Source organism: Amblyomma mixtum, chromosome 5 (assembly GCF_055824585.1).
Source record: "Amblyomma mixtum isolate Tamu chromosome 5, ASM5582458v1, whole genome shotgun sequence".
NCBI classification, from domain to species: Eukaryota; Metazoa; Arthropoda; class Arachnida; order Ixodida; family Ixodidae; genus Amblyomma; species Amblyomma mixtum.
In genome coordinates, this window is record NC_143016.1 from 118,333,549 (window position 1) to 118,355,516 (window position 21,968).

Consider the following 21,968-nt stretch of genomic DNA (forward strand, 5'->3'; position numbering starts at 1 on the left):
CAAGTTACTTGGTGCATATGCGTCACTTCCGGCAGCGCTGCAGCCACCATGGCACTTTTCCTTGTCTCTCTGTGTCCGTGTTGACTGCAACGCTTCTGTGCCAAATCTTGGTTTTCGGACCGCCACTTTAGTCCAAATGATGCGGCTTAACGAGCACATCTCGCATAATTCGAGTCTAAAAACTGCCAAACATCGATAAGCCACAAGAAGGCGCTTAATCTTTGTCCTTTGTTTCGTATACTCATTTGTTTCCTTTTTTCATTTGCCGCTTTATTGATAAGTGGCTTGCGGCTTTGACAGCGCGCTTAAGAGGCTGAAACTTTATAACAAAAGAGTATAGATATTATGCAGCGTATCTTCACGATAAGAGCTTTCCTCGCCGCCTGAGTCCTATCTAACATTTCACATTTTTCGAAGCGCTAAAACAACAAGGACGCAGAGGGAACAGAGAAGGACGAAAATGTCAAATCTGCACCAACTAGCCCGATCCGCTGCCCTTCAGTCCTATCTAAAGATATGCACTGAGCCTATTGCACACAAATGGGCCTAGCAGTATTAATGCTCCAAATTTATGGATGCAAACATAGCGGCCCAATATACATCTTTAGCAATGCTTCCCTTAACCATTTCAGGTACTCCATCATGCAACTCATTCTGTAAGAAAACTAAACTGTCTACACAGCGCCCTAATTTCCCGCCACGCTTGCGGCAAAATTTCGATTTTCTGAGCCTGCCTTTTTCTTTGCTTTCTTCCTTGATGCGGAAAACGCCGCGTGAAATTGTGTCGAAAGCCTGTATTTGTCATTCTTCAGTGCAAATTGAACACTCCAAGAATATCTGCACCTCTCGAACTGTTTTACCAACACTACTATGTCAACTAGAAACTAGAAAATGTAGTCAACATGACAAAATAACAGCTAGCACAACTTTATTGACTGTTTAACACCCAAGACCATTACACGGGTACGCTGCTTTTGCACACCGCTCTCACACTTTCAGATTTTCTTGCTCCTGAAAACAGGGAGCAAAAAACCAGCACCGTGTCTCTCACAACAGAATGTCGAGCCCACGAATCTCATCCGCTAGCTCCTCGGCTTTGTCGTCTGGTAGGGGACAGACTGGGATGCGGGTGTCCCCGAAGTCAAGGCCGCTCACTTTGTTAGCTGCTGCCTTCAGGGAAGCCACGCAGTATCCTGAAAATTAAGATTTTCTGCGATTAATTGTGTAATTGTAATTTTAATATGGCAGTAATGCAATCGTGCCTCAGCTTTTGCCCTTCAAGTACTTGCTTTTCTCGGTAAAACTAAGCATTATAAGAGCGGAATTCGAATCACCTGAGTTAAAGCTGGGCAAAACTCGTCGCAAACAATGACACATGCCTTATAATGCGACACTTCCTGCCAGAAACCGACTACAGTGGGGCTCAACAATAGTAGCCTGTGACCATTGAGTCAACCCATTTGGAACCTCACGCTCAGAGGAGCACAGCGAACGGGGAACCGGACACAAATTCTTAAATCAGCTATGGACTCTTCATAACTCACTATTGGTTTGTGCTTCATAACTCACTATTGGTTGTCTTAACTATAATTATCTTTCTTTGGACTGCACAGCGCATGGGCCAGCTCTGCTTGTTGTCATCCTCTGTCATGATCGACGAACACACAGCCCTCAACAGCCCTCAACACACATCCCTGCTTGGGCCGTAAAGGCCTGCAGTATTGAATAAATAAATAAATAACTGGGACAGTGCCTGGCAGAGAGACCAGGTAGATGGGTTTCTTGAAATGCCCTCCCTTGTTCGCTTTGTTTGCAGGCTGGGACAGTATGATAGACATTTTTTATATGGCGGTTATCCTTATTAAGAGCTATGGCATCACTCCTAATGGCAGAGTGGCACACTTGCATAAATAACGCAGGACAAAAAGGAACCGAATATGACAGAATTGCAAAAATCACAGCAACCCGGTCTTAGTGTTGCGTGTAGTGGTGCAACAAAAGATCTGTGAATTGGGCACAAGAATGGGTGACGATTATTTCGGAAACAAGGGGTCGAAATGGTATTACTGTTACATAATTTATGGCCGAAATTTATAATCGACAAAAAAATATTAGCATATGTTGCGAACACTGCCATAGGCGAATTCTCGTGCTAATATAGTGCACAAGTTAACAGACCTTCGAACATTACATGCCATAGCTTCAAATAAGGCAGCCATGTTTTTAAACTCTTCCACCAAATAATTAACAGGCAAATTTCCTGAATACCGATGCGTCCATGATTTTTTGCGCTGGCAGAAATATTACTTAAAACACTTGGGCGTAGAGAGAGAGAGAGAGAAAGGAATTTTAATGAGGGAAAGGTGGAGAAGTCGGCCGGTGGTAACATGGCCCTGGCCTGCTACTCCACACAGGGGAAAGGGAAGAGGAGGAAAAGGAAAGTGCGAATGAAGGCTGATGATGGCATAATACGAGTTTCACAGGTGATGTCCCCACACGCGCGCGCGCGTGTGGGGACATCACCTGTGTGTGTGGGGACGTCCCCACACACACACACACACACACACGCACGCACACGCGCACACACACACACACGCGCACACACGCACACGCGCACACACGCGCACGCGCACACACGCGCACACACACGCACACGCGCACGCGCACGCGCACGCACACGCGCACGCACACGCGCACACGCGCACACGCGCACACGCGCACACGCGCACACGCGCACACGCACACACGCACACACGCGCACACGCGCACACGCGCACACGCACACGCACACGCACACGCACACACACACACACACACACACGCACACGCGCACACGCGCACGCACACACGCACACGCAAACTGGCTGGCACTCGCATCGCGGTTAGTAGACGCACATAAAACTCAAAACTGGTGTCTGCAACACAAGCACCGACACATGTCATTAACCATGTAGGTTGTGCACAGGCGGTCACAGACGAGTATCCAGGCCAGTTTCACACAAAAAGTTGAGCAGGGCCTTTATCACACGCCACCAATCAGAACGTCTCGTCCTGGCGCCCAGAAGAGTTTCCTCAGAGAGAGGGCGAGAGTCCAGTTGTTTCGCGGTCGCCTCCAATGTTCTTCTTGCAGCAGTATAGTTCGGGCACTCGCAAAGAAGGTGTCCAATAGTCTCTGGAGTGTGGCACTTTGCGCAATTTGGGTTACTTAACACACGCACTTTCTTCAGAGTGAACGCAAACTGACAGCTCCGCCAAATTAATGCAAAAACAGGCAAATTTCTCACCGCAAAGTTTTCGTAGACTGTCAGAAGGCGGCGCCATAGTTGTAAATGATAACCAAGTGAAAAAGTAAAATATGTGTTTTGCAAACTTATAGCGCTGCATGTAGTCGAGCACAAATTATTAGCAAGTCATTAATTGGTATATAATCTTGTTCTGTCCACAAAATAGCAACTGTGTTTCCAACTGGAAGTGTCTTTGCAAAAGGCAATGGCATGAATTTTCTTAGAAGGTAGTGACGAAGCAAAGACTTACCATACTTGCAAAGGGTATCTATTCCGTGCTTCAGCTTGTCCTATAATAAAAATTTGAACAAGAACTCAGCTGTGAAACTAAAAACCTCTTGGTTGCAGATGTTGTCACTTTTGCAAGAACGCCTGGTTAGTGGCTCTTTCAGGCTATCACATCGCATTTTATTTAAAACTCGGATTTTTAGGTAAGCATAACGGCTTCGTACGCGAAACTTTCTTCGCTTATCAAGGATGTGCAGGAAAATTTTCGCCGAAGCACCTGGTGGCCTTGCGATCTGTCACGGGATTGCGCTCCGTGCTCTAATCGTTTTGTCAACCTCAAAGCTTTCTTTTCCTTTATTGTAACGCAAAAGGCGCCTTTGAAGTATGGCGCTCACAAAAATATTTCACTGAATGCGCAGTCAAGTACAGAAATCTACTGCATAGGAGGCAGAGGTCGTGAGCCCGTTAGTCTCTTTACTGCCGATGGCACCTGGTAATGTAGTTGCGAGGAAGCTCCAATCAATCCATGTCTGCAAGAGCAGAGTGCATGCGCCAGAGCAGAGTTCATAGCTAAGTACCAGACCATTAGGAAGATTAAATTTCCAGCCTTCACGTCGGCCACAAAGTAGTCTGTGTGTCTGCATAATGCACAGAAAAACCGAGAATTAAACAGAGGAGACTGAGCGAAAGGTGTTGGGAGAGTGTAGTCAGCATTCAGTTTAAAGGATCGTTTGACCCAATGGTACCCTGCATTCATGAATACGGTATGTAAACACAGAACGAAATCAACGTTGCACGGGTCGTACAAGCAAGTTCAATCTATTTTGTTCGCATCCCTGCTGATGTAGATGCAGGCTAAACTGAAAGTCGGTAAAGACAGGTTGAAGCCCACAGTGTAAACGAATACAGGAACTCCTTCAGATTACCGTAAATGTCGGATTTGGCAATATATTCAATGTACTAATAACAGAAACCGTGATGTCACAGCTTTGGAATTTCCAAAACATTCTTTCGGAGATCATTAAATGCTATGGAAAAAAAATGTTGGCCCGTAAATCTTATAATTAGCAATTATACCTTAGTACTATTTGTGTGGATGAGCAAACGAACCTAGCAGCCTGTTTTTTGGCATTTCGGAAATAATGCTACCGGCCTTTAGCACTACACACTTGCTACACTTCATCTTTAATGCCACTTTAAAAAATTGACCCTAAAATTTAAGGTTGACCGACTTTTAGGGGTATCTTCAAAAGTTGGCGCAGAAACTCTCATCGCTGGCTGTCAGGACGGCTTCTCATGCGTAAGATGGAGCCGAATGGCCATGCTTTATTGGTTACCGTAGACAGTCGATAAAGCGCTTGACCGCACGAAAGCTGACAAAGGTCACTAGCAGCAATTTCTGCCTGATAAAGCAAATTAACTTTGGCTAACAATTTTTCTCACCTGGTGAAGCCGCGCTCCTGCCAAGTCGCCTTGCTCATACAAGTCCATGATTTTTTTGGCGAGATGACCCTGGTAGGTGAAAGTTCCTCCGATAGCTGCGTTCACGCCTAGTGCCAGTGCCGCAAGGAGCATCTGAAGTCAAGAAATTAGAATGGATAGAAGGTTATTCGAAAGGCTCTGCATATGATGACAACGGAGTAAATACTCAATAGCATCCACTTAAGTGCAGCGTTCCTTCCGCTAAACTCTTTTAGCTGCTGCTAGAAGTTTTGTTCAGGAGACGCATGTTGGAGCACTACGTGCAACGAAGTCGTTTTTGCCCCCATCCTTCAAATACCAGACCGTACCTCTTCATATCCAAAAAATATCTTGAATTCAGCTTTGTCTTCTCGCAGGAACCCAGCCAAGTCTGTGAGGTCGCTGCAGGAGTACTTCGCTCCGCAAAGGGCAGGTACTCGCCGTTTAGCCTCGGGGAGAAATTCGGACATCCGCACTAGAAGTACAAGAGACCAGACATCATTATTGCTTAGTTGCGCTTATTGAACCCCGATGTTTATTCCGTAATTCGGATGCACTGGCTAATGTCACCTGCACACCATGTATTGTGTGCGTAAGCAATGCACCGTGGCTTCATAAATGTTGCAAGTGGTAAGGACTGTAATAAAACCTGCTTTCATATGAATTCTCGCCGCGTACCGAAATCCTACAAAACAGACGAGACAGCATTTGCAGAGACTTTTTTTTAACTTTTTTTCTACTAAATCTGCACATGGTCTTTTTTTTAAATGTCCATTTTCGAGAAACGTTCAAGAAAAATGAAATCTCGCAGCTTCATGTGAAAATAGCGGGTAACTCACCATCAACACGAGTGAAAGCAGGGATGTGGTAGTAGATTATTGGGGTGTTCGGAGCAGCCTTTGAAACTTCTTCGACGTACCGCACAAGATGATCTGAAAGGTGGCAAAATACGCAATAAATTATTGCCCTTTGACATGAACAAAGGATTTGGACGCTAATAACTTTTGAAGAAAATATAAACGCAAAGCTCGCACAACACCTATGATTCTTCGCTTCTTATCACACTAAAATAGGAACCTAATGAGAGAATGCACTGATAAAGTGCGAATGACGCAGAAAAATTGTGTCCAGTAGTGGTCTCGCGCACTGTTCCCTCTGCTGTGGATCCATAGCGCCTTGCTCAGTGTTATCTTCTCGTCACCTCTCAAAATACCCGTGATGTAAATTTGTAACGGCCAAATTAAAATTTGGTTTGAAGTATATGTATTTCTTGTTTCTTCTGAGATCGCAATCCTCATGCTGAGTATCCATGACGAAAAAATAGCCGAATTAATCTTTTCTGCAGTCAAAGTCTTCTGACCTGTTACCTAGCAAAAAGGAATGGATGTTTGATGCATAAGAAAAAAATACTTACTCTTTGCCTTTGCACATCAAGGGAGAAACCATTTCCTTTAAGCTACGGGAAAGTAGAGTGGAACACGGAAGCGTGGTACATAATATTATGTCCGCAACTGTACGTCTGGCCATTAGTGCACGAGCTTTGCGACTGCTTCTCCGGCTTCTCCTTGAGGAGGCGGCGGTGCAATGGTGCGCGCTATGTGGGCACGTCATATACCCGCGTGCCAAAGGGACAAGTTGGCGACACCGAGACAGGGTTCGCCTTTACATGTTCATCAGCCAAGCCCTCCAGCCGGCACCTCAACCAGCTGCGCTGCTGTTCCTTATCCAACACCCATCCACTGCCCCTTTAGCCCCTTAAGCCTGCTGATGTCCGAAACGGTAGCGTCTCGAACACTGCAATCGACGACGAAACTTTACTGGCTTTTGTGGGCAGCCTAACAGTCATGCGTGTTTAATTTTTTCAAAATGTTCAACCACTCGCGCTTGTTCCCGGTATCTTAAGCCACCGGTCGGTCTTCACGAGGAGCAGATTAGGGAGGAAGCGTGGGCACGGGCACCACAATGACACGTGCGAGTGACGCGAGCGCCATCACGGCGCACTAGGGTGTACAAGAAGGGGGTGGTGACGTGGAAGGCTGCGTGTAAAAGGCATATTTGCGTGTAAAAGACGTATTTGCGCGTAAAAGGCATATTTGGGCGTTTTCGTCACACGAGGGAACATTGGATGCAGCCACGCCGTGAGCGACTGCGGAACAGGTGTGTGAGTGCTATGGCATGGTTTAACCTGTTTTTCATTCCTTTCCACGACACCGCATCCTGTTTTTCTCGTCGCAGTGCTTTACTGCCTATTTTGTGCACTTTTTACAGCAATAAATTCACAGTTCACCAATTTTTAACAGTGCAGTTTCTAGCTGAGTGAGCCAATGTTCACAAATTCATCTCTTTCAATAGTCGAGGCCTTGAAATTAAACCACTAAACTATGTTGGAAGCGTGAAGAAAATGGTGCTGAAGTGCAAAAGATCACAGGCACCGAAAAGGAAAGTGATAACAGTGTAACCAGAGGACTAATTCTGGTGTCTTTTCGTCGGATTAAATGCGAAAAATATATGACGAATTAAATGAAGGGATACCGATGAGCTGTATCGATCAGTGCCCACTTATTAAATCACAGCTGCAACCTCGTGGACTGCGTCAGCAAAAAAAACTCGCATTAGTCCAGACGCTATTTGAGAATTTTGTTGATGTGTTAGAACGAACACGATTCAGGCGGCACACATTAGAGAAGACTGCTCTGACTTTCACCTCAAAAGATGTGGTCTCAATCCACCAGCCAGTAATATGTTCCATGTCCTGAAAATTTTCATGCCCACTAATAGTGACGATCCATATAAAACAGTGATTGCACAGACGTCAGCTGCGGGTCATACAAGAGCATACATGCCCCGCTAAGCCCGTATTTTATCCTGCAATGCTGCTGATCTTTAGAGTGGATGCACCTGTTCGAGGGCATCTGTTCGAGCGAGGGAATCTGTTCTGGCTTACCATTCGAGGGGCTGCGGAAGTAGAAAGGAGGGAGGATGGAAATTGCGTCCACGTTCAGGCCTTCCGCGTGAGTGGCCTGCGAGAAAAAGAGACACTCTGCAGATTTGCTACGGGCCCACGTAGTGCCATTGAACCGCACTTGAATCGTGTTTCGCTATAACTGAAAAGTTCGCTTAATAAAACACGTTGAGGGTCAGTTAATGTTGCATTGTCTCTAGAATAATAATTCAGCGCTACTTATTTCAGACGAATACAGAGACAGGCATGACGCATGACAGGACGGATCCTGACTAGAAGTTGATTGAAACACACCCTCCTACATTTATTTAGAATGACGGCAGTCAGCGCATGCGCACTTATCACAATAAAAGCACATTGTAGATTAAGGAGGCTAGACAGCATTTTATCGCCTCTTCTTTAATCATGTGATTTCACTTGCTCGCGATGCGACTGAAGCGATACTGATGCACGTGTCGCCTCGGTCCTTGATAAAAAGTTGACGGTCGATTTGCGTAGTTAGGCAAAGTGCGAATTAGGTGTGCTACCACCTCGGCTTTCACTTCTGTTTCGGTGTTCGGATCCATTGTTCACGGATGAAATTTTACCGATAGCGATGCTGGGTTATTACCTATATATGCGGAAATGGGGATTCTCTACTTTACATTCACAAATTCATCGGTAATTCGTACCCCTACCGGCGCAGCGGTGCATCATGTGGTCATGCAGCATGTCTGCGGTCAGCTACATTTGAAAATTTTCGTATGTACAGCTCGCCGCATTGTGGCTTTTAACACCGGCCATACATACGAAAATTTTCACATGTAGCTGACCGCAGACGTGCTGCACGACAACATGCTGCACCGCTGCGCCGGTAGGGGTACGAAGCTACAGCCGTAGAAGATACAGCCGCATGAATATCGCGCGTAGTGCTACTTTTTCAAGGAAAGAAACCAAAAATTGCAAAGGTTCAAGTACTTATCAGAAAGAAAATTTTTAGGCGAACTTCGGTCAATCGTCTGAATGCGTTAGCAGCCAAACGTTCGCTATATCCCAGGTTAACACCCTCAAGTTCGTTATATTCGAGGTCAACACACTAAGCTCGTTACATCCGGGGTCCAGACACAAAAATTCGTTATATTCGAAGTGCAATACTAGGGTTCGTTATATTCGAGGTAGTGTACTACGCTAGTATAGGTAGTATATACTAGGTTCGTTCGTAGCCCGATACGCAGGTGCCTGTCTGCCTCTGGCTACTGACGAACGGCAATCCCCATTTCCCCCTGCGCAGACCCATCTAATGCCAATGTATTAAAACGAACAATAAGAAATAGCCTAGACAGCACATCAAAGACATGCTAGCATAAATAGAGCAAACTTCAAGAACATATCCGGCTGCAAAGAGAAACTTTATGTTCCGGAGAGGTCTGCTGTAAGACCGACTTGAAATTCGCACGCTGGGTATTAAGACAAAGCAATCGCTCATCTTGGCGTGTCCAACTATGTCAATCAACTAGACGTATGCTGTTTCTGGTCATGATGCTAGAAATTTTCATCTAACGGTTGTAGGGTCTGCTCGCGGGCAGGTCAAATCTCGCGCCGCTCACCGCGGGTAGCCTCGGACCCCTTCTTCCCGAGTAGTGGGGCGGGGGGAGCGAGGCTAGGAGAAAGCCTTCTTAAGGCGCGACAGCGAAGGCTGGCTCTCTCTCTTGGACCAGCCCTGCCAGAGGACCACCTGCCCCCGCTGCCCCAACGACGACCGACCCCCCTGCCATGTGAGAGAATAAACCATTTTGTACAAAGACCTGCCTCGAGTGACTGCCTGTGCGTCCCCGCGCAGAGGAATCGCCCACAAATAATGGCGCCCAACGTGGGGCTTTAATTAACACCTTGTGGACGATTTCTCTGCCGATTTTGGGACGTGCAGCCAGACTCGTGGCAGGCCCTCTTTGTTCGGGGCCACGCCGGACCGCTTGGGTTAAGGAGCGGGTCAGGCGCAATGTTCGCGGGGTAGCGACTTGTGTAGTGTTGTAAATTTGTTAGGGGTTTTGTGTTATTTATGTAGTTTTCGGGCGTTTTCTGTTGTGTATTTCCGTGTGTTTGTAGATAGATTGTAGTGTATATGAATGCTCTTGTTGCCATGAGCAGTTAGCCGGTGCGGCCGGACAGTTAGCGCGAACTAGGCCTCCCAGAAAGAATGTTTCAGCCACGGCTTTGGATGGCGGGGCAGCCTGTAGTGAGACGGCCGACGCCGCGGCCGTAAAGGGGCAGGTGACTGAGATGTTTGCCGCATTAGCCCGTCAGCCCGGTTCGGTGGCTGGCGCCAGCCAGGCCGCAGCATCGGTAGCATCGGCGACAACATCGCGGCCGCGGATAAATATGGAGGTCCCCTCCTTTTCCGGGTACACGGACGCGAAATCAGTCCACGAGTTTCTACAACAACTCGAGGACTACCAGACGGCTCTGGGCGCCCCAGATGACGTAATGCTAGGGCAGGTCCTGCCTGTAGCACTCGTCGAGAGCGCGGCGCGATGGAGGCGCTGCCAGCCGACTTTTCAGTCGATGGCGGACTTCAAAGACCGTTTCCGCGCCGAGTTCTTGCCGCCTGATTATGAGCGCCGGATGCTGGAGGAGCTCGCGTTGCGCACCCAACACCCAGAGGAAAGCCTCCTCGAGTACGTACGCGCAATGCAAGAGCTGTACAAGAGGGCAGATCCGACGGCAACCGACCGAGATCAGGTTGCGCGTGTGATCAGGCAGTGCCATCCACGCTTCAAGCCGTATCTGCGGGGCCGCATTTTTACAAACCTCGAGGCCCTAGCGCAGGAGGCCAAGACCGTGCAGGCGGATTTACTGGCCGAACTGCGCTACCGGCCGCCCCCCAGGCCGGCCGAATCGCTAGAACCGGGATGCGCATGGGATGGAGGCCGAGAATATGCGATGAGGGCTCGGCGCGCCGAGGTAATGGCCGTGGAAAGGCAGGAGGAACCCCCTGTTGTCCCTCGCGCGCTGGACCCGTACGCATTCGAGCAGCGGCGTCGTGCCGGCTTCACAGGCCGCGCGCCGAGCGAGCGTCAGGAAGGCGCGGAGAAAGGGGAGAGTCGTCCCCAACCGCTTCGTGGAACGAGGGGTCCTCCGTCCACGCGGCGGGTGAACGACCGGCTTTGCTGGAATTGCAACCAGCCCGGCCACATGGCACGCGAGTGCCAAGCTAGGCGTATGCAGGGAAACGCCAGACGCTGGCGGTGATGTCTGGTGGCACCGGCCTTTCACCGTCAGCGGGAGAATTTCATGGTTGTCAAGGCGCTAGTCAGGAAAAGAACTCCCGCGCCGGCGACGGGGAGGCCTTTGTCCCGCTCGCCTGTAGAGCTCAGGGAGTCGTTCCGTGCTCAAGCCCATTTATGCTAGTGCAGTTAGCGGGTCGATGCTACTCTGCACTCGTAGACACGGGCTCAACGCTGTCACTGGTCGGTAACGAGGTGTACGAGGCCTGCCGGATAGGTAACATCCGTGTCAGACCGGCCGAAACCCCGTTAAGCTTAGCAGCTGGGGCGGCAAAGGCAAAGGGAGCAGTGCGTCTTACGATGCGCTTTGACGGCAGAAAGCGGAGACATCGCTTCGTCTATCTGCCTGGCTTGTCGATACCAGTAATTCTGGGAAGGGATTTTCTCTCGAGCGAAGGCATTGTGCTCGACATGGGGGAGAATGGCTATCGCTACAGCCCGCTCGCCCCCCTCATTTTCTTCGAAAGCGCATCCTTGCCCGGCTGTCCTGCACAAAAGGTGGGTGTCCACACCTGTGCGACAGAAAGGCAGGGGAGCTCCCTCGAGATGCTGAGAGACGGTGGCCCGTTAGAAGCGATTATTGCGTCTTTCTCAGGACCCAGTAGTCAGCGCCGAAGGCTCGCGGAAACTTTACTCCCGTTTTCGGATTGCTTCACGGAGAAACCGGGCAGAACCGACCTGCTTCAGCACGAGATTCAGACGGGTAATACGCGCCCTTTCAGGTGTAACCCGAGGCCGTTAAGTGCGCATAAGAGGCAGCTTCTCGACTGTGCCCTTGACGAGATGATTGATACCAGTGCGGTGAGACCCTCACAAAGTCCCTGGGCGTCACCAGTGGTTCTAGCACCGAAGAAAGTTGGATCGGTCAGGGTGTGTGTTGATTATCGTAAGCTCAACTCACTGACGCCTACGGTTGCGTACCCTTTTCAGTCGATCGAGGCTGTGATGTACGCGTTAGGGAACGCGAGGTTCTTCACAGTCCTAGATGCAAGCAGAGGGTACCTGCAGATTGAGGTGGCCGAAGGTGACATTGAGAAAACCGCATTCGCCTGCCACCGCGGGCTCTTCGAATTTACTCGACTCCCGTTTGGTTTGTCTAACGCCCCGAGCACGTTCATGCGACTGATGTATATAGTGCTGGGCGATGCAAGGTTCAAATACGCCATGGCGTACCTCGACGACGTTGTGATATTCTCACAGTCGTTCGGGGAGCACCTCATTCACCTGAATTCCGTTCTCGATAGAATGAGACGTGCCGGTCTAACCATTAGTCCTAAGAAAGTGCAGTTGGCATCGAAGAGAGTGAACCTCTTGGGCTTTGTCGTGGATGATGGCACACTGAGACCGAATGATGACAAATTGCGGGCAATTCTGAACTACCCCAGCCCCATGGATGTGAAAAGCTTGCAGAGGTTCTTGGGGATGGTTGCGTTCTGCAGGCAATTCATCCCGCGCTGTTCGGAGCTTACAAGGCCGCTGAACCTGCTGTTGCGTAAAGGCTCGAAGTGGGTCTGGGGCAAGGAACAGAGTGACGCATTTGTTGCCTTGGCTCGCGCGATAGCGAATACCGCTAGTATGCGCCTCTCCGACCTGAACAAGCAGTTTGTCTTGCAGACAGACGCTAGTGACTACGATGTTGGAGCTGTTTTGTTACAGGAACACGAGGGCAAACTGCGCCCTCTCGCGTTCGCTAGTCGCACGCTCACATCGGCGGAGCGGAATTACTCCGTGACCGAAAAGGAATTCCTGGCGATCATGTTCGCATTGTCGAAATTCGACATGTACCTAGACGGAGCGGTCTTCACCGTGCAGACAGATCATCAGGCATTGTCTTGGTTAAAGAGGCTCAAGAACCCCGCAGGCAGACTCACGAGATGGGCGCTGACGTTGCAACGTTACGCGTACGCCATCGAGTACCGCCGGGGCAGCTTGAACAAGGTGGCCGATGCTTTATCGCGCGCACCGTGGAATGCTGGCGGAAGCGCTTCAGAGGCGCAGCCCAGCTTTGTAAAAAGCGGCGTCACCGCTGTTGGAGAGGAGGAGAGGGCGGACGGGAGTGTCGCGCCCGGTTTTCACTCGTTTCGGTTTCCCTTCCGACCTGATTACAGACAATGCTTCTTATTTCACAAGCAAAGTCTTTGTAGACTCTTGTCGAGCGCTTCAAATGCGTCACAGGAGAACGAGTCCCTACCACGCTCAGAGCAACATAACCGATCGGGTGAATCGAAATCTGAAGAGCATGCTGGTCGCGACGACCGAGCAGCACAGAGACTGGGACGCGCGGCTGTCCGAACTGGCGTTCGCTACAAGCACAACCGTGAACAGGTCAGTGGGTATTACACCCGCTTACTTGAATTTTGGGAGAGAGATCGCTTTTCCGCTAGAGAATGCCCTACTCGACGCGGCGGGGCCTGCGCCCCCTCCGCTTTCGCAGTACGCGGCAAGGCTCCGGGAGCGCCTGGAGGCAGCGCAGCGAGCAGCCCGCGAAAACCTCGATGTCGCGCGCATGGAGCAGGCGGATCAGTACAACAAAGGTCACCGTCACGTCGTTTTCAACACGGGCGACTTAGTACTCAAGAGAACGCATCCACTTAGTAACGCAGCGCGCGGTTTCGCCACGTCGCTAGCGCACAAGTGGGCTGGGCCGTACGAAGTTACGGCACGGACTACGCCGCTCATCTACCAGCTGCGGTTGTTGAGAAACGGCGAAACCGCCGGTCCGGTGCATGTCGCTGATTTGAAGGCTTTCCACCTTCGCAAGGACGATGGCTGCGAAGCGGTGGAAAATCAGCGCGATGCGGCGATCTCACCCCCGGGAGGACGAGCAGGTAGCGGTGCGGTTCGCAACCGACGCTACAACCTGAGGACCAGGTAGCACCCGTGTCTCTCGATCAATTATCACTCGCAATGCTCTCGCCCTCTTAATATGCCTTCTAGGAAGCTCCAGCGGACCGACACCCGGGGCTCAGACTCCGGAAGGGATGGCAGACCACCGTCGAACGGTGGCCGCCATCAAGGCGCGCCAACCGGCCGGCGGCAGGGTCCACGCGAGTGGCGCCGGTTCCACGGCCGCGGTGGCCCCCACCGCCAGTCTAACCGCGGGCCTGACCACTGGAGAGAACCTCCCAGTGGTGCAGGACAACGCAGGAGGGCCAGTGACGACCAGGCGCAGGGCCCCCCTCAACACCCAGCCGGCGCTTCGGCCGCCGAGCAGCCGCAACCCAAGCGGCCCAGGGTCCTGCGGCACGTGGCCACCTGGACCACGGTCGCCAACGGAGCGGCCATCTCTTACTGCGCGCGGTCCAGGTGGCGGGACCAGGCGCAGCCCCTTCGCGGCGGTGACCTCCAGGAAGTGCCGCTGCCTTTCCGCGGCCTGACCCTGGAGGAGAGGGACCAGGAGCCCCCGGCCGTGTTTAATGACGAGGAGCGGGCCGGCCTGTGTTCCCTCTGCGGCACACTTGTGCACCGGCCCCACCACGAGGCCGGTGCGCTGCATAGAGCGCGCAGGGAGGCGGCGGAAAAGCGCTTGGCGGCTGCAGCACCTTCCCCCGCTGCGCCACTGCAGAGGGGCAGCCCGGAGGAGGCGGCCCTCCGCATCCTCCAGTCCAGCCGCCCAGACCTGCTGTCCCCGGCGGCCGAGGAGCTTTGGAGGGCGCTGCCGGCAGGGCCCCCAGTGGAGCCAGGCGCCTCGCTCCCCCAGGCGGCTCGTGAGGAGCCCATCCAGCTAGCGGTGAGCGGCCCCCCGGCGAGCACCCCTCCCCCCTGCGACGACTCTATGGACCCGGACTCGGAGGTCATCGAACGCCTACTGGCGGACCCCGGGACGGACGTTTGAGGGGGGGGGAGATGTAGGGTCTGCTCGCGGGCAGGTCAAATCTCGCGCCGCTCACCGCGGGTAGCCTCGGACCCCTTCTTCCCGAGTGGTGGGTAGGGGGGAGCGAGGCTAGGAGAAAGCCATCTTAAGGCGCGACAGCGAAGGCTGGCTCTCTCTCTTGGACCAGCCCTGCCAGGGGACCACCTGTCCCCGCTGCCCCAACGACGACCGACCCCCCTGCCATGTGAGAGAATAAACCGTTTTGTAGAAAGACCTGCCTCGAGTGACTGCCTGTGCGTCCCCGCGCAGAGGAATCGCCCACACGGTTGCATATCAGTGCCAAGGTAGACATTTGAGTAATCGGGCATAGTGAAGGTCGCGTTTGATCATGGCAAATCTGTCTACCGCCTCCATCCCGTTTGTCCGGACTGTTTCCCTTTTATGCTGTGCGCACAAACTTCAGAACCGCTTTTCCGTGCTCTATACGTTGCCACACCCCAGACCCTTCTCACATAACACAAGTTATCATACTCACCAGCTCTTTCGTATCCACTATTGATGTGGCCGTTACGTGCACGATGACCAGGTCCAGTCTGGAAAACAGTTTTGTTTTAATTTTTCAGAAAACAGCATTCCTAGCAAAGTGTTTACATTTCCATTTTTTTTGTAGTTCTCGGAGACGTCCTCACTGGAATCACGAAGAATAAATCGCAATGTGCGTATAACACGCGGCGCAGTTAACAGCTGCTCACAGGCAATCCGTTTATTGTTATTCAACTCGGCCAGTGGCAAAAAAAAACAAAGTTTGAATTTTTCCTGCACATGTAATAACAACTACCCGTCACAATCGATCAATAAATTGTGAGTCACTCACTGTAGTTTACTGCGAAAATTTAGCTTTGATTGTGTATGCTAAGATTGGAAAGAAATGGAAAGAAAGGCAATGTATTTTAGTTTAATTGCACTTTGTTTTCCATAGCGCAGAGGGAACCTCTTCAGGGGTAACCTCAAAACCAGAACAAGCGCAAGCTGCGCATGAGTGACTTACTTTCCCTTTGAGGCTTCCACCCATCTTTCGGCGAGTTTCTTCCTTTCAGCCACAGTGAGGGAAAGCCCTTCTCCAGTTGACCCATTTACTGCATGAGAAAGACACGTAACACATGCAACGCCTCCTCACCGATTGCTTGCATCCAAGACGCGAAGCCAAGCGAATGACACTGCGCGCCTACGTACCAAACGCTCCAGTGACACTTTGCTTCTGCAGAAGGCTGACGTACTCGTCGATGATGTTGATGTTTATGCGGCTGCAAAAGAACGACGCAGAAGAATTACAGCAAAAAACTGCTAGGAAAAGAGGAAAAAGAGCACATATACTTGAACAACGTTAGCGCTGTGTGTGTCTACTCGTTCTTGGTCCCTTGTCCTGTTTGCGTTATTGCTCTGAAGCACATATACCATTAGTTTCACATAAGATGTTCAGTAACTTTAAAAAATAGGCGTTTTGATTTCGAAAAGCGTTTTATTTTTTGGCATCACAGTGTAAGCATGGTACCGAATCACAATGCAGATAAGACGTGCTGACTAGTAGGTTGGCTAAGTAATATTGAATAGCTAACTTTTTAGGTATTACATTTAGTCTCCACTTCATTATTTATTTATACGTCAAATGCCGCTGTTGGCGTATCACTTGAAAGGTGGGCTATTAGAGTCCTTCTATGAGTTCTTCCTTAAATTCCAAAAATGCAATTACCTTCACCGCTGTGGCCCGACAAATTTTCGCCATTTCGACGAGTTAGTTGCACACGAGAGGTTGCTTTGCCCGCATGCGTTTTGAAAACATATGTATTTTGGCGCTATGTAGGCAAAATTTATTGGACCACAGCGCCAAGAGTAACTTTGTGTCTGAAATTCAAAAAACTAATATGAGTATTACTCATGCTGGACTACACGCCTCACAGTAAATGAGGAGGCTAGCAATAATTCTTAAAAAGCTAGCTATTGAATAATATTTAACCGGCCTAGTAGTTGGCGGCGAGAGACTGCCTTGCGCGTGAGCGGTCTTATCTTGGCAGTCAATCATGGGGATCCGTCAGATGACGTCCCTTTTCCACCTCACCTGTCAACCTCACCGCGGGCTGGAATAGGAGTGGCATCGCCCACACGTTGAGTCAGTGCCGTGACGTCATCCTATATGCATGCGCCATCTATCGGCGCAATGCGTCCGCCTCACTCGGAAACGGCGGGATGACGTCATCTTTTTAGGACGATCTCGTGACCTCAACAACAAATACAACGTCAGACGCTGACGTAATTTAGCCTATTGAGGCTAGTAATGCTTTCGCATTAAAACTCGGCAGTCATACTTCCTCAAGCTACTATTTTCGAATTTATCTCAGGAAGTTCAGATTGTCGAAATGCTCGGCGTGTTTATAAGGCGAAGAGTTATTAAACTAAGTTCTTCGTTAGTCGAATTCAGCCACTGCGCTTGCTAGAAAGAAAAGCCCATCCAGGGTTCTTCACACGAGGCCACCAAAATTTGGCTTCCTTGATAGCTTCACTCGTGAAGACAATTACTCTCCGTGTGGTTGAAGATTCCTTGAATTTTTCCCTTGATAGGCGGTGAAATTGGTTACATCTACGGCGCGGCTCGGCGTCCGTTCAGCGAACTGAACAGACGCAGAGCCGTTGCTGCCAGCTCCTTTTGCGCCCGTTCAGTTTGTTTCGTGCGATGACTGCGCTGGCCTACGTTTTCGAAATATTTACCGAACCTCTTATCCGACGTAACCGCAACTGCACTTCTCTGCCCATGTTTCGTTTGCAAGTCAAGTGACATGGAAAGCTTTGAAAACCAGTCTGCATACATATGAAAAAACATGACGCGAGCGCCGTATTCAATATATAAAAAAGTAGTGGTGTTTTTACTACCGCAAGAAAGAAACGCTAATCAGGCAGTGATGTTCCTGGATTTTTCATCGTTCTTTTTTCTTTTTTTTTGATATTATCTTGCGATGAAAGCTGCTAAAAAGTCTAATTGCCTCAACGCTGTGCCTTCACTGGACAAGGCGTCATGAATAGGCTTAAAGTCCAGTGAACTAGGTAAAGACGTTGCCTGTAGCAGACGTGGGGCAGCAAAGCAAAAACAATAAATAATAAAGAGCTCCGGCTTGTGCCATGGAGCAGAATGGATAACTAGGCACGAAAAATAATTTAGTGAACTATTTCTTCCTATGCCCTTACACCTTAAGCAGGGTAGAAATCGCTTCGGTATCGCTAGCTATTTCCTCGCAATATGAGCCCTATGCCTTCGTATGCATCGAGACTTGGTTGTGAAATGTGATGCCTTAAATTTATATCTGGTACATCGAGTACCGAAATACGAGGCGTGGTGTTTTCGAAGCGGTATACTTTTTCTCGTCTACAGCTAAAATTTACTCTCATACGTGTACACTTTTCTCAAATCTTACCCTTTGCTGTCGAATGGTGTGAATGGAGCGGCGCAAAAGCCGCTGTACTTCTTTATCTGCAAAGAAAGCACAAGCATTTAGAAGGCTTTATCTCTTGCATGTTGTGATAGGTTATTTTTCATCCACCGGAGGTATTGGGGCTTTTGGACGCAAGGAGCCCTGAACAGTTATCGGTATGCTCCTTGTCCAACTGCCATTGGCAGAGATGTGTACAGATAGGGAGGCAGGTTATTGTCCATTGACGTCATCGGTGATGATACGGAGTGCATTATCTTTGCCTAGTTGCATTTGACATTGAAGGTAAAGGTGTTGAATTCTAATAAAGAACAAGAGAAACAGGGGTTGGCGAAAGTCGTGTCAGTAGTTGAGATTAGGAAGTTTGCGGCCATAAGTGGCCGCGCCTGGCACAGGATAAGGTTAATTGGAAGGATATGTGAGAGCCGCAGTGAACGTATTTGGGCTGATGATGATATGACAAAGAGTATGCTGTGGCAAACAAAAGTAATGAAAATCAATATGCATAGCGGTGCATAGGCAGAAGCCTAGCAGGCTTAATTCAACGGTAGAATAAATGAAATGTCCCCGAGGGACAAACGACTGTTTGGCTCGCAGTAAGAGCCTTTATTGCATAATCGAGACTACAGACACCATTAAACCTTTCGATGTAAGAAGCTCAGCACCGTGCAACATTGCTGGCTGCAAACATTGCGGGGATACCAGAACCATAGACCTAAATCTCACGGGAATTCAGAATTGCTACGGGATCGCAGAAGTGCGCTTCTGAAAACGTGTTTGCTTTGCGTTCTTTGCTTTCGTTATTAGCGAGCTGTACGCAAGAAATGTTATCAAGTACCGACCATAACATGCCTCTTGTTTAAACTCATGCTCGCATTTGTTTCTCTTCCATGCGCTTTCGTTATAGGTGTCGTAGGAGTTAAACCCCCCAAAAAATAAAATCGTAACGAAATAATCTGCCTGGCATGGAACAATTTCAATACCTCGCGATGGAAAACTCTTTTGGAAAGCATCGAAACGATTTAAGGCAATGGTCACCGAGCCTACAGAGCGGCCGTTCAAACAGTCAGAAAGGAGCAGCAACCGTTTCCCCGCTTCTTAAGACAATGAGGATTCGAATGCTCTCAGGCTCTCCACTTAAGCTGGGAATAAAGAAGCGTGCTTGTGTTTTGTTTCTTTTGATTTCTATTTTATTTTTATGTCCCTGCGGCGACCCGCATCGGAACAGCGTGAAAGCAAAACATCCACACACGATATCGACGTCCATCGCTGTTCTGACGTTCATGTACTATATCAACGTTCATGGCTATTTTGACGTCTAAGTGTATTTTTTCGCGCTGAACTAATTACACCTCTAACTAATTACACCTCATGGACCAAATTTTTTCAACGGCAACATTTATCACAAACTGTCGGGATCACACTTTCATACATTTATCTTCAGAGAACGACGTAACCGTGCGAACAAAATTGCGGACAATTCGTGCTGACGCCACAGGGTCATATAATGCTCTCGCATTGACAAAACACACATACAATAGCGCATTTACAGAAAACCGCCCTAGAAAACTCATCTCATCCTCATATTTCATCGTTAGACTTGCGTTAAACAATTTCTTCCAAAATTAAGCACCACGAAAACGTGAACAATTTAGACACTCGAATTCAGACAAAGGAAACTTGCAGCAAGGAAACCTAAACTCATCAGAATACCCCTCACAAGACCAGAGTTCCTTGCGATAGCAATTAGCCAAGTAGGAGCAATTAACTGGCAATGTATGCAAATTTTACGAGGCAACGCGCCGCAGCCAGGCAAGAAGGCGAATGAAAGTACTTGCCTTCTCTATCTTAGCCTCCATTTTTTGCAGCGCTCGACTGTCTGGCAGTGAATACAGCAAGGTAATGGCTCTCACACTCGCAGAGTCTATCAGCGGCTGCACTTTTCTTTTTCTTTCCCGGGTAGGAACAATGGAAAGAGCTGCGACAAGACGACGCGATACAGCAGACGGACCTCTCGCCTCAACCTTTACGCCGGAGTCGGTCTCCGATAACAGCAAGGCACCCTCCACATATACACCGCAGCAGAAGCTCGCAACGTACACGTGGCAGCCCGTCTTTGCAGTTGCAGCAGAGCGATAGGAGTCGTAAGGAGAAGAGATAGATACCGAGCGTGGCTTTTGTTGTTCCGAACGACAGCAGGCGTGAAGCGTGCAGTGCCCGACGTCCACTTTACTGCCCCTCACCATCTGGACACCTCCTGATGGATGCGGGGGTGGAACAGATATCAAATCTATTTGATTACTAGGCTCGCTGTTCGGGCATTTTCAAATCTCCTTCACATTCTGTTTGAGGAAGAAACTATTAATAATTTGTGAACTATTTCGCTCTGCAAAATCCGACTGAGGTATCCTAATTGCTATTCCTAAAACTATGGCATAATCTCCGTCGGTATCGTCGCCAACCTGCTTCTTGTCTACCTTGGCAACGAAATTGCCCACCGGCGCAGTGCACTGCGTTTTCCCTTCACTAAATGGCAATTTCGTACAAACTTTCGCCTGTCTCGTCGGCTTGACTTAACGCAGGTGCGTAGGCGTAAGCAACCCATGACTGCCATGCTCTCTTTAACGCTGACGAACTGGCTGAGTGTTGGCAACTATATAATTCTTGGGCAACCATTCAAGGCCTGGTTCCCACTTCGTCTTTGCGCCTATAACCTCGCCGCAGCACTGGCATGAGGAAAAGCATTTACTTGGCGCCCAGATGAGCATTTTTGTCATATTTGTGGCGGGGCAGTTTCCTTCTTTTGAAGAAATGACAACTAATTATCTGGAACCGAATAACCAAGTCCCGGATAATAGATCATACTGGCGGACACAGGCGAGGCCAGGTGTCTTTAATGCTATCAAGGCAGGGTTCGACCTCACTATTAATGCTACAACGAGGGTTGGCCACCCTAGTGTATCACTTTTGCACAACCTTGTATGTGAATATTCCAATTAACATCGGGGTTTCGGCACTCTGCGGCTGCGGTGCACCTGACCAAGGAAGCAGTCAGTCCTGTAATGATGCGAAGGGAGCTAAGAATTTCTGCACACGCACAGGCCACCATCGGCAACTGAACCTGGCATTATTTGTCGCAAAAAAACGTGGAGTGAGACTATATATTTATTTTTTGTTTGTTAGTTTCTTTCTTTGATAATTAATTTTAGCGTACCTATCAACTGCTCAAAGACGTAGTGTATAACTGCAAGCGGTGATGGCTGTCCTAGCTGCAGTTTTGGAGGAACTATCAAGCATTCAATTAAATGTCATAGAGTTTATTGGTATTAGGAGACAAAGGGATTTCATGATTTAAACACCTCTGTACATGTAAGGTTTCTGTGCACTTCAGAGAAACTCAGGTAGCTTAAATTATTCTGGAGACCTACGCCACTCCATGCCTCAAACCACTCTGTGTTCTGTATTGCTCACGCCAAA

At 49.3% G+C, this 21,968-nt stretch overlaps 1 protein-coding gene across 1 annotated transcript; it reads right to left on the minus strand.

Annotated features, from left to right (window-relative positions):
* Positions 1-911: 911 nt before the first annotated feature.
* On the minus strand, positions 912-20,518 carry LOC149343461 (N-acetylneuraminate lyase-like). Its single transcript, XM_089542399.1, has 11 exons — positions 20,330-20,518; positions 18,477-18,532; positions 16,246-16,316; positions 16,061-16,148; positions 15,548-15,605; positions 7,918-7,993; positions 5,813-5,905; positions 5,303-5,448; positions 4,956-5,087; positions 3,535-3,574; positions 912-1,193 (listed from the first exon to the last, which is right to left on the minus strand). Exons 1-11 carry the CDS (start codon positions 20,348-20,350, stop codon positions 1,048-1,050), a joined length of 927 nt encoding a protein of 308 aa, XP_089398525.1. The 5' UTR covers positions 20,351-20,518; the 3' UTR covers positions 912-1,047.
* Between the last annotated feature and the right edge of the window lie 1,450 nt (positions 20,519-21,968).